We start from the raw sequence: 11,290 nt of genomic DNA on the forward strand, positions 1-11,290 counted from the left end.
ATTTTAAGAGAGACTGTGCTCTTAGGGTTGTCCCTGGAGATTGTGAATCTTCCTTGAACTGCTGGAGCACACCACTGATCCTTTCCAGTTGGGTAACTAACTCCTGCCATCCACTGCAGCCCCTTCCCTGGAGCCTGGCAGACCCAGTGCATTTGGTAGTCAGTGAAGTTGAATCCGGAGGCTTTGCAGGAGAGGCTCAGAGACCCCCCGGATGGCACCACGCCTCCCCCAGACTCCACCAGCTGAACTTGGCACAGGCCACCTGCAAACAGAGAAGCAGACTGAGAACTGCCCCATGTCACCCAGTCCCCATGAGCCTGATGTACAGGGACGCACCTTTGACAGCAAAGAGAAGGGCAGCCCAGATGAGCACAGACCCCATGGTATGGACACTGAGGGGCTCACACAGGAGGGCTCCTCTCCAGGGTCTGCAGGGACCCAGCCTGGCAGGCTTTCATGAGCAGGGAAGGCACCGCATTTGCATGTCTTTCCCTGAGGACCTGTGTGAGCTGCCAGGGGGCTCCTCCCTCCCTGAGGTCAAATGGGGAGGGCAGCTGGACCAGGGTGCCTGGGCCAGGGCTCAGGGACACGTGGTTGGTCTGAACATTCTAGAAGCTTGTCTGTGACTAGTGGTAGACACACTCCGCCAGGACGGAAAGTGGGAATTTTAAGGTTCTCCAGTGCAGGTTGCACATAAAACCCTCAGGAGATATACTGGGACAGGGTTGTGGAGATGACGGTACCCTCTAGTGGTTGTTATGAGCCTCAAGGTCTGATGACAGGTGTATGAACCAGCTTGCTGAGACAAGGCAGGCATGTCTGCCACAGGGAAGCCTTCCCTGGCATTTCTGAAAGAGTGGCAGCCCCAGTCCTGCTACTTGTACACAGGTAGTTCTCTGCAAGGACGCCCTGGGCCTCAGGCGGCCGCCTCAGGGGAGAACCTGAGGAACATAACCCTCCACAGCCCAGGCCTCTAGTGCCAGGTCTCAGCTTGCCCGTGGGAGGTGCTCTCACCTGGCCTGGTGTGCACACTCAGCATCCTGGAGTGTCCACCATACGGCACAGCAGTGCCTGTGTAGCTCAGGAACATGTTTTCTGATATTTGTGGGGGACCCTCCCTGACTGTTGGCAGTGGAGCTGCAGGGAGCGGCGAGCACAGGTCCAAATTCACCATGGACAGAGGGCAGTTCCCTGTCCATGAACCGGGCCCCTTAAATACAGCTCCTAAGACCCTGTGCCTGTGAATTCTAGGATTGTGCTTGAGATCATATGAGTAAGTCACAGTGGAGAAGACAACACAGCTCTCCTTGCTCTGGTACAGGAGGAAGTTGGCCCAGCTCTGCAGGGAGTGATTTTCATCCATTCCTTTTAGCCTTTGAAAGGTTATTTCCTCCATTTTTTCATGAATGAATTCTTGAGTGCAAAGTCTTACAACCTGGGTGGTCAATAATCTTGTTGGATGATTAAGTCATAAACTCTAACTCCTGGATGCAGCTCCTTGAAAAGCCCCCAAGAGCTGCTCAAGGAGAACCCGCTGGGCCTTTGGTGAGAACCTGGACATGGGGGCTGACTTGGCCCAGGGTTGCAGCAGGGAGAGCACCTGACATCCAGAGCAGGTGAGTCCGCTCTCATCAGGGTCCCTGGTCCCTTGGTGTTTACAGATGTGCCGGGTACGACCTGGCTAGAGGGGGAAAGTGTGCCTGGTTGGAGACTGGAACACACTATTGAGCACAGAGAAGGAAATACACCATGTATGCCTGAGCTTATGTGTGTGTGTGTGGGTTATTCAGGTGATCTCATTCCCAGGAAGGAAGGAGTGAATCTACTGGGAAAATGAGCTGTGACACTGTGGAAATTAGCAACTGTGGAGGGACACTGATCTCATTGGAGTGATAGTGGTAGACCCTGTGGGAAAAATTAGAGGTGGTCACATAAAAAAATAGAGGTCAACCTTTCTGCTGTGAGCTGCTGAGGCCCTGCTTCCTACGTAGAGCCTGTTGTGTCACATCTGTCTTCTCTCCCCTGGGATCCAGGCTGAGAGCTGAGAGGGAGAAGCATGAGTGGCCACCTCTTTGGTACCATGGCTTCCTTTTCCCTGGTGCCTGTCAACATCTTCCAGGCTCGTGCTGATAAACAGAGAGCAGAGACAGTTCATCTGTCTTCCTTTATTGGTCCATCGCTATGGGAGACTTGGTAAAGAGGAACTTGGGACCCAAAGGCATGGACACAATCCTAGGAAGCAGTGGAGGGAATGCCTCTCTTATGGTGACCAATGATCCTGCAACTATCCTAAAAGCATCGGTGTTGGTAATTCAGCAGCTAAAGTGTTAGTTGATATGTCAAGGGTTCAAGATGATGAAGTTGGAGATGGCACTACCTCTGTTCCTGTTTTAGCAGCAGAATGACTAAGGAAATCAGAATACTTAATTTCAAAAAAGACTCATCTTCAGACCATCATTGCAGGTTGGAGAGAAGCCACAAAGGCAGCCAGATAGGCTCTGTTCCATTCAGCAGTTGATCATGGTTCTGATGAAGATAAATCCTGCCAAGATGTAATGAACATTGCAGGAACAACATTATCCTTAAAACTTATTACTCATCACAAAGATCACTCTACAAAGTTAGCTCTAGAAGCTGTTCTCTGATTGAAGGGCTCTGGTAATCTGGAGGCAATTCATGTCATCAAGAAGCTAGGAGGAAGTCTGGTGGATTCCTATTTAGATAAAGGCTTTCTCTTGGATAAAAAAAATTTGCAGTTAATCAACCAAAAGGATTTGAAAATGCTAAAATTCTTATTGCAAATACTGGTATGAATACAGACAAAATAAAGATATTTGGTTCTCATGTAAGGTTTGATTTTACAGCAAAGATTGCTAAAATAAAACAAGTGCAAAAGGAAAAAAAAATGAAGAAGAAAGTTGAAGGTATTCTTAAGCATGGGGTAAATTGCTTTATTAACAGGCAATACATTTCTAATTATCCTGAGCTGATTTTTGGTGATTCTGGGGTATGAACATGTAGAACACCTGGCTCTTGTCACAGGTGGTAAAATTGCATCTTCCTTTGACCACTCAGAACTAGTGAAGCTTGGAAGTTGCAAGCTCATTGAGGAAGTCATGATTGGAGAAGACACCTCATTCATGTTTCTGGGGTAGCCCTTGGTGAGGCTTACACTATTGTTCTTCGTGGAGCCATTCAGCACATTTTAGATGAAGCAGAAAGATCTTTGCATGATGCTCTTTGTGTTCTTGCACACACTGTGAAAGCTTCTAGAACAGTTTATGGAGAAGGCTGTTCTGAGCTGCTGATGGCCCAGCTGCCAATAAACATCAGGGAACGAAGCTGCTGCAATGGATATTTAGGCTTAAGCACTGAGGATGTTGCTTACTGTTAGAGCTGACAATGCAGGCTCTGGCACTGCAGACCTAGTGGCACAGTTCTGAGCTGCCCATAGTGAAGGCAATACAACTGCTGGACTGGATATGAAGGAAGGTGCTATTGGTGATGGCAATGCTGGGCATCACAGACAGTGTCCAAGTGAAGTGGCGGGTTCTTCTGAGTTCAGCTGAAGCAGCAGACATGATTTTGCATGTGGATGACATCATCAAAGCAGCACCAAGGAAACGTGTCCTGATCACCCCCCTTGTTAAGCTTTCCTATATGTTGTTATGCTCTGGACCAGTTCATAGCAACATTGTTCAAAGGACTTCAACTTCTTCTTTTTAAATTATTTAAAGAGTGTTCCTATTCCTATTCTTTTTAGAATATATTTTATTGATTTTTTTACAGAGAGGAAGGGAGAGGGATAGAGAGTTAGAAACATCGATGAGAGAGAAGCATCAATCAGCTGCCTACTGCACACCCTCTCCTGGGGATGTGCCTGCAACCAAGGTATATGCCCTTGACCAAATTGGAACCTGGGACCTTTCATCCTCAGGCTGATGCTCTATCTGCTGAGCCTAACTGGTTAGGGCAGGACTTTGATTTCTTTTTAAAAATATATATATTTTATTGGTTTTTTTTACAGCAAGGAAAGGAGAGGGATAGACTAGAGAGTTAGAAACATCCATGAGAGAGGAACATCAGCTGCCTCCTGCACACCCCCCCATGGGGGATATGCCCGCAACCAAGGTACATGCCCTTGACTGGAATTGAACCCAAGATCCTTTGGTCCACAGGCTGACGCTCTATCCACTGAGCCAAACCAGTCAGGGCAGGACTTCTACTTCTTAAAAAGACTGTGGAATCAAAGTTATCTATGGATCTCATATCCTTAAGTTTAGGCATTTAGCTGATCTTTTACTTTAACATGGGTCTAATTTATTTGCTCTTCATTTTCCATAAAAGTCAGTTGTTTCAAAAGTCCAGTTCTCATACTGTGAATCAAAATAAAAATTTGAACAATTAATATAAGAAAATAGAGGTCAAAATATAACTGAGATGCCTTTGACAGTCACCAATAATGAACACACCAAGGTGAACCAACCCTAACAACCCGAGAAAGAAAAGTGCAGGAGGTTCATGTTCAGGACACGGGAAGTTCCACCTGACACTATTTCCCCTACAAGGTGATCAGAGGATGAACTAAGACGATAGTGTCAGCCTAGAGCAGTGGACCAAGTGTTTTGGGAGAGAGGGGCATCTGTGCGGGTCCCTGGGAACCAGAAGCATGAACTATAGAGACACAGACAGAGCTCCCGGGTCCTATTCCTTCAGGGGAGTTTGGTGCTGGACGTGTAGCGGCTGCACAACCTCCTTTGTGGTGTTTATTCTCTAGACTTTGTTGTAGATCCAGTTTCCTACTTTGGGATATAGAAGAATCTCAGTCATAACCTGGTGTGTTTCATGAAGATATCAGTAATGACCTTATATAATAAAAGGCCAGCCACCATAGGTCTGACAAATGGAAGAAGCAGAGACCAGAACCACCACAACCCCTTGCAGGGCTGGCCTCACCACCAAGCAAAGAAAGAGGGAGGCCCAGGGCACCAGCAGCAACTCTGTGGCAGGTGTTCAGCTGGACAGTGATTGCCCAGCAGAGGGAGGTCCAGCCTAGCCAAGCCATCACACCCCAGCCTATTGCCTGCAGAGGGAGGCCACTGGTGGCAGGGGAGGGGGGAGCAGCACAGCACAGAGGGCAAGCAGTGGCAGTGGCGGGGGTGGGGCCAGCTGCCTGAAGCAGGGGGAAGGAAAGCCCCAATAGGTCCTGGTCTCAGGCCAGACCTAGGGACCCTACTCGAAGGGTCCCGGGTTGTGAGAGGGTCAGGCTGGTCTGAGGGACCCCCGAGTGCCCGAATTTTCATGCACCGGGCCTCTAGTTTAGAAATAATTAAGTTTAGGTCATGAAAATGTTGTGACTTGAAAACTGATTGTACGGACAGGAAAAGGGCCTTTCTGTTTCATCCCAGTGGCCACCATAATTTATGAAAATCTCCTGATCACTAAAACCCAAAATTCTTAGCTCTTCTGATTCAAACATCCCCTCTGTTCAAACTGAGGTACAAGAGGAGCTACTCTCTAGGCTACATTCTTGCATCACCCTCCTCTCTGCTGTTTTCAGAACTCAGGGTTCATTCCCACCAAGGAGTCTTAGGTTAGTAGAAAGTTCCCCTCACTCCTCCCCTTCAAACAAGTCTCCTTGTAAACCCTCATACCTTGTGCTCTAAGCATGTTACAGGCTTGGGGAATATACTGATGAGACACCTCCCTGGGACATCTGCCAGACAGTCTGCTGGAAAGCGACACAATGTAACTTTATAAGAAAATCCCCCTGGTATCTGCCCAACTTCAGTCCCAAATCCTTGTCCCTTCCTCATCACCGAGCAACAGCAGCCATTACTCTTGTAAAGTGGAAGCCAGGTGTTTTGCCTGCCCTGTATTGACTAGTGAGAGATACATGAGATCTTTCTCTTTTTGGAAAGTAAAATAAAAGTCCTCTCTGTATCTCTCCATGTAGTGGTGAATTCTTGCACAGCCTGAATCACTGGCCAAACCCTTACACATGTGACCCTTGGTACTGCTGTCACCAAGTCCCCACATGGTGCTGGTCAACTGAAACCTGCACCTGACTCAGTGCCACATTGTGGGGGGAAAGCTACCTGGCAACATGATGGGGGGTTAACCGAGACCAAGGACACACACTTTGGGGGCTCTTGTCTCATTAGGTTGTCATCTTGTTGATGTTCAGCCAGTTCCAGTTTTCTTTCCTCACTTCCCTCTGAAAGAGCCCCATAGAGACATGAAGACACTCTGATGAGAAGGTGCAGGCACACAAGCCATTTGTTTGTTGCTCTTTACTGAATTCCAGTTCTATTTGCTTCTCATACAGTTTTTAGGGTTTTCTATGTGCAAGATCATGTTATCTGCATACAGAAAAGAAGAAACATTTTAACTTGTTTCTCTCTGATGTAGACATTTTAAATTTCTTTTTCTTGTCTAATTATTCTGACAGGGACTACTATTTTTGATAAATAGAAGTAGTCAGAGGGGAGCCCTTGTCTTGGTCCTGAAGTAAGAAGAGAAGCTTTGGAATTTTCTCTGTGTAGATGTCACTTGTTGGCTTCTCAAATGTGGCCTTTATTATATTGAGGCCCATCTCTTCCACACCTAATCTGTTAAGAATTGTAACTCATGTGACAATTTTCAATGTAAATACTTTATTCTGTATCTATTCATATGTTTTGTTTGACTGCTGACAACTGATGCCTTATTTTTGCCTCTTCACATGCCAAGCACCAGAAATCTGATAAGAAACCATGGTTTTTTCTTTAGATGTCATTGGAAGATTGAAATCACACAAGCCCCTGGAAGCAAAATTCCTCTCCTTTCCTAACATCTCACCAAGATAAACGCCCTGAGGCTATTGGGCTGGGCTTTTCCTGGAGCCTGGTTATCTTTACATTTGGGAAGGCCTTTGTTCTGTGAGCTGTGGGAGACTCAGGACAAGATTGAAACACACATGTGAACAGAGCCTGCACACAGTCACAACATGTGCAAATTAACATTTGCACACACACACACACACACACACACTCTTACACACAGAGACACATGCTCACTCACACCCTCACACACACAACTCCCAGTTCCCAGGAAGAAAACCCGTCCCCAGGCTCCTGAGGGGCCTTGGAGGCCCTGACTCTCAGGGAACTGTGATGGCTGGACCCTTACATCAGGAATATCTAGTTCCTCATCGCTGGGTCCTGTGGGTGTCCTTATATGACAGGACTTTGCAGACATGGTTAAGGTGGGGATGTGGGAGCTAAGGGTGCTGACATGAGGGTTACCCTGGCCACCTGCTAGGACATTCCTGTAACCACATGGGTTCCCTTCAGAGGGAAACAAAGCAAATCAGACTAAATGCTTTTTAATCATTGAAACCAGACATTGAGATCAGTTTGCACATCCACCTGAGTGAATGAGGACCAGGAGGGAAGCATGAGGTAGTGAGAATGGAGAGCTGTGGTGGGAGGTCCTGGGGGAGGATCCTCCTCACCTTGGCCCAGGTGGGCCTGTCAGAGGGAAACATGGGGACTGGGGGCCTGAACTCAGCACACAGGGGCCTGGGCTGCACTGGGGTCTCTTGGTGGGAAGGTTTCCCAAACCCAGGAAACGGAGAGCAATGAGGATGGTGTCCTTGCAGAGAAAGAGAAATAGAAATACAAAGACTTGTTGAAGGAGAGTCCTCATTATTGCCAACATGTCACCTGCAAACAGACAATGTCCCTCCTTCATTGTTGTCTGCGGTGAGAATCTGAGAAGGAAGAATCATTCCTGGAGGCAACTGAGAGCTTGAGAGGAAATCCCTGTGCCTGACAGGAAGGCCCTTCCCTCCCTGCTCCCAAGCCCCAGCTCCTAAGGCTGTTCTCTGTGCTGTGGGTCTTGAGTGCCCCCTGGTGTTCAGAGCGCCCCCTGCAGCCCAGCCCTGCTGTCTTTCTCAGGGCACTTTGTGTCTGGGCTCACACTGACTTCCCCTCACTGTGTCTGGCACAGAAATTATACAGCCTTGTCCTCGATGGTCACGGAGCTCAGCTGCAGGGAGAACTGGTTCTTGGACATGTCTCTGGAGATGGAGGTTTGGCTCTTGAGGGAGGGGCTGTAGTAAGTGTTTCCATTACGATTTATTTGCCCCATCCACTCCATCCCCTTCCCTGGGGCTTGGTGTATCCAGGTCCAGTCATAACCACTGGTTGTGATGGAGAATCCAGAGACTGCAAAGGTGAGGAAGAGGGTCTGTGAGGGTTTCACCAGTCCTGGGCCCAACACCTGCAGCTGCACCTGGGACAGGACACCTGGGGACAAGGAGAATCAGTCCTGTCAGTGATGTGCAATCACCCCCATCCCCGACCCCTGCCTGTACCCTGAGACCCTCACCTTGGGGAGCTGTCACCAGGAACAGGAGAAGACCCAGCAGTCTCATCTTCTTCTGGACCACAGCTCTGCCTTCCCAGAGAACTCAGTCCTGTGTGAGGAGAGAGCTGTGAGCCTGCATAGTCCATGAGAGGATTTACCCTGGAGCTTGAAGAGAAATTTGCATGTGGGGCAGCATTTCCCTTATAAGTAGACGGACTGAGGTCTGCATTCTCTGGTCATTTTGGGTCCCATGTTGGGACATCTCTTTCCTTGACCTCACTCACCAGGTAAGTCATGGAGGGGGTCCACCTGGGTCATGAGACTCATTGGAATTAGGTCAAAGACAACTTCTCCTGAGCAGAAGAAGAAATGTTGGACTAGATGAGTAGGTAACATTGGTAAATTCCCATTCATCTTTCAAACAAATTTCATAGGGATTACTGTTTGTTTAGCTTCTGAAATCCAACACTTACATATATCTACAATTATAAATATTTATCATTGTCATTTTATATGCTAATTATGTTCACCTTGTTGTAAACCATTTGAAAAGCACACCCATTTTTTTCTGTCACAATGTATTCGTTTATGAGGTTACTTTGATATGAGTAACTGCTTCCCAACCACAAGACAAAGGGATTCCCTTGATTCTTGATGTTAGAACTTTTTATGTTTTATAACACACTGTGCAAAATATTCCCTTATGCAAGCTTATGGCTTATTGCAAAGACTCCAAACTAATAACATCCAAAATAATCATGTTTTAACCTGAAGAAGAGATCAGAAATTAAAACAGCGATTATGCATGTGTACCATTGAGAATCTTTCATATCTTGAAATGATAAGGCATTCTGTTAAGTGACCTGATTTCTCAGTCTAGGGTTATCAGTGATGTTGGGGTTCACAGAGTGAGGGGAATTAGAGAATTCCTAGCATAGTTTTTCTCACAGGAAAGGGAACTTCAACCCTGTAAGGAATTCCTCTCTCCCAGCCTCCCTCTGCCCTGTGCCCGGGGATGCTCACTGTGGTCAGAGGGTGCTGGGTTCTCCCCCATAACATACAACATCCTTAATGTGTAAAACACACATTCTCTATTGGGCACTTGATTTGGAGAGATAGTCTCTCGCTAAGCCTGTCATTTAATTTCCTTGAAGGAATATTTGGTTGGACAGATGATTTTACTTTTATTAAAGTTCAATTCATCACTATTTTTGCAGTGGGACTTGTTTTGGGTGATTTTACAAAGAACTACCCAGAAAATGCTGAGCCTCAACTGTCCATGTGATTGGCTACAGTAGCCACAGGGACTGGAGCAGGTTCTGATTCCAGAGCTGCTGCTTGGAAACTACCCATAAGTCTAGACGTGACTGTGGAACTGGGTGAGGGGAGGAAGCTTGTTTTGAGTCACATGACAGAGATATGACTGATATTCATTGACAGAGAGTTACTAGACATGTGGTTTTAAAGTATCCTCCAGTGAAGGCCCACAAGGATGTGCAGGGCATGACAGAGACCGTTTATATCATTGTAGAAAATGCCTGAATAATTAGGAACAGGAGTTTGTGCGAAGTAGAAACATTAAGCATTCTGAAGGTAGGGATCAAGAGAAATAAGAAGCGTGTCACAAAAGCAAAGTGATGGGAAAAGGGTCCCTGTTTCCTACATGCACATTCTTAGTGTCTCTCTTCTAGAAGGTAACACCTTCCTAGGTCCAGGGGATCTGCACCTGGACACCTTTGGGGTCATTACTGATCTGGTCTCACCGTGGATCATCCAAGCTGCATAATTAATTGGGGTTCCATTTGTGAAATCGGTCAACACTTAGAGGGAAGGGTGAACACCCCTCACTGGAGAAGTCATGGTGATGGTGTGTGTGTATGAGGAGCCATCATTCCATTAAGCCAGGCCTCCTGTCTCAGTCCATCATCCTCATTGTCATCATCATCATCATCATCATCATCATCATCATCACAATTTGCTTACTTATAATCATGCTTCCTATTTTCTATAGACATAGTGGTTGTCCACATACAATTCCTTTTCATCAGAAAGGAAAGCAGGCATTTACTCTTCAGATACCATTGGAGATTGAATCCCTCCATGCCCAAATATATGTTGACACCAAGTCTTAGTGAAAGTCAATGACCTTTGATAAAGTACATATTCCACCAAGATACGAGGTAGGTGCTAGGGGATAGATTTAGCTGTTGCAAATCAGAGGCTAGTGCTTGGTGAAAGAGGTGGGGACTATCTCAACAACCCTGGGGGAGAACTGTCCAGGTTAGTTGTCTAGTTATCCGAGTCATGGAATCAGTCCAGGTGAATCCAAACAGATCCTGTGAGTTAGGACTAAGAAGGATGGTGAAGAAAGTGTCCTTCAGATCTAACACCATGCAGTGGGTGGTGTTGGGTGGTATTTGAAAGAGTATAGAGTAAGGGTTGGGCACTCCCGGGGTGATGGGCAGGGTGGCTTCATTGATTGCCCTAAGGTCCTGAACTAAGGTATAGGAGCTATTAGGTTGCTTTACAGCGAGTGTGGGAGTGCTGGCTGGAGAGGCTGCCTCCCTGAACAGGTTGGAAGAGAGAAGTCTGTCAATAATAGGTTTGAGAACAATCAGAGCCTGAGGTGTTAGTGGGCATTGAGCTTTTTTGGGAAATTGTTCTGGAGTTTTGAGTGTTACCTGTACCCTGGGATGATGAGAGGCTGTAGAACAGCAGTTCTCAACCTGTGCGTCTCAACCCCTTTGGCAGTTGAATGACCCTTTCACAGGGGTCCCCTAAGACCATCCTGCATATCAGATATTTACATTATGATTCATAACAGTAGCAACATTACAGTTATGAAGTAGCAACAAAAATAATTTTATGGTTGGGTCACAACATGAGGAACCGTATTTAAAGGGCCAGAAAGTTGAGAACCACTGCTACAGAAGGATGA

The 11,290-nt window shown here is 46.8% G+C and overlaps 1 pseudogene and 1 gene segment (V, D, J or C); one reads left to right on the forward strand and one right to left on the reverse strand.

The window, feature by feature from the left end:
* Window positions 1–2,080: 2,080 nt before the first annotated feature.
* On the forward strand, window positions 2,081–3,650 carry LOC138999183 (T-complex protein 1 subunit beta pseudogene; annotated as a pseudogene).
* Window positions 3,651–7,995: 4,345 nt separating this feature from the next.
* LOC138999355 (immunoglobulin heavy variable 4-30-2-like) lies at window positions 7,996–8,419 on the reverse strand. The segment is given in 2 exon segments: window positions 7,996–8,291; window positions 8,374–8,419. Coding segments are annotated over 2 exon segments (342 nt in total).
* Between the last annotated feature and the right edge of the window lie 2,871 nt (window positions 8,420–11,290).

The sequence above is a fragment of the Myotis yumanensis genome, unplaced genomic scaffold (genome assembly GCF_028538775.1).
Source record: "Myotis yumanensis isolate MYYU_CA2020_CCGP unplaced genomic scaffold, mMyoYum1.0.hap1 SCAF_22, whole genome shotgun sequence".
Classification (NCBI taxonomy): domain Eukaryota; kingdom Metazoa; phylum Chordata; class Mammalia; order Chiroptera; family Vespertilionidae; genus Myotis; species Myotis yumanensis.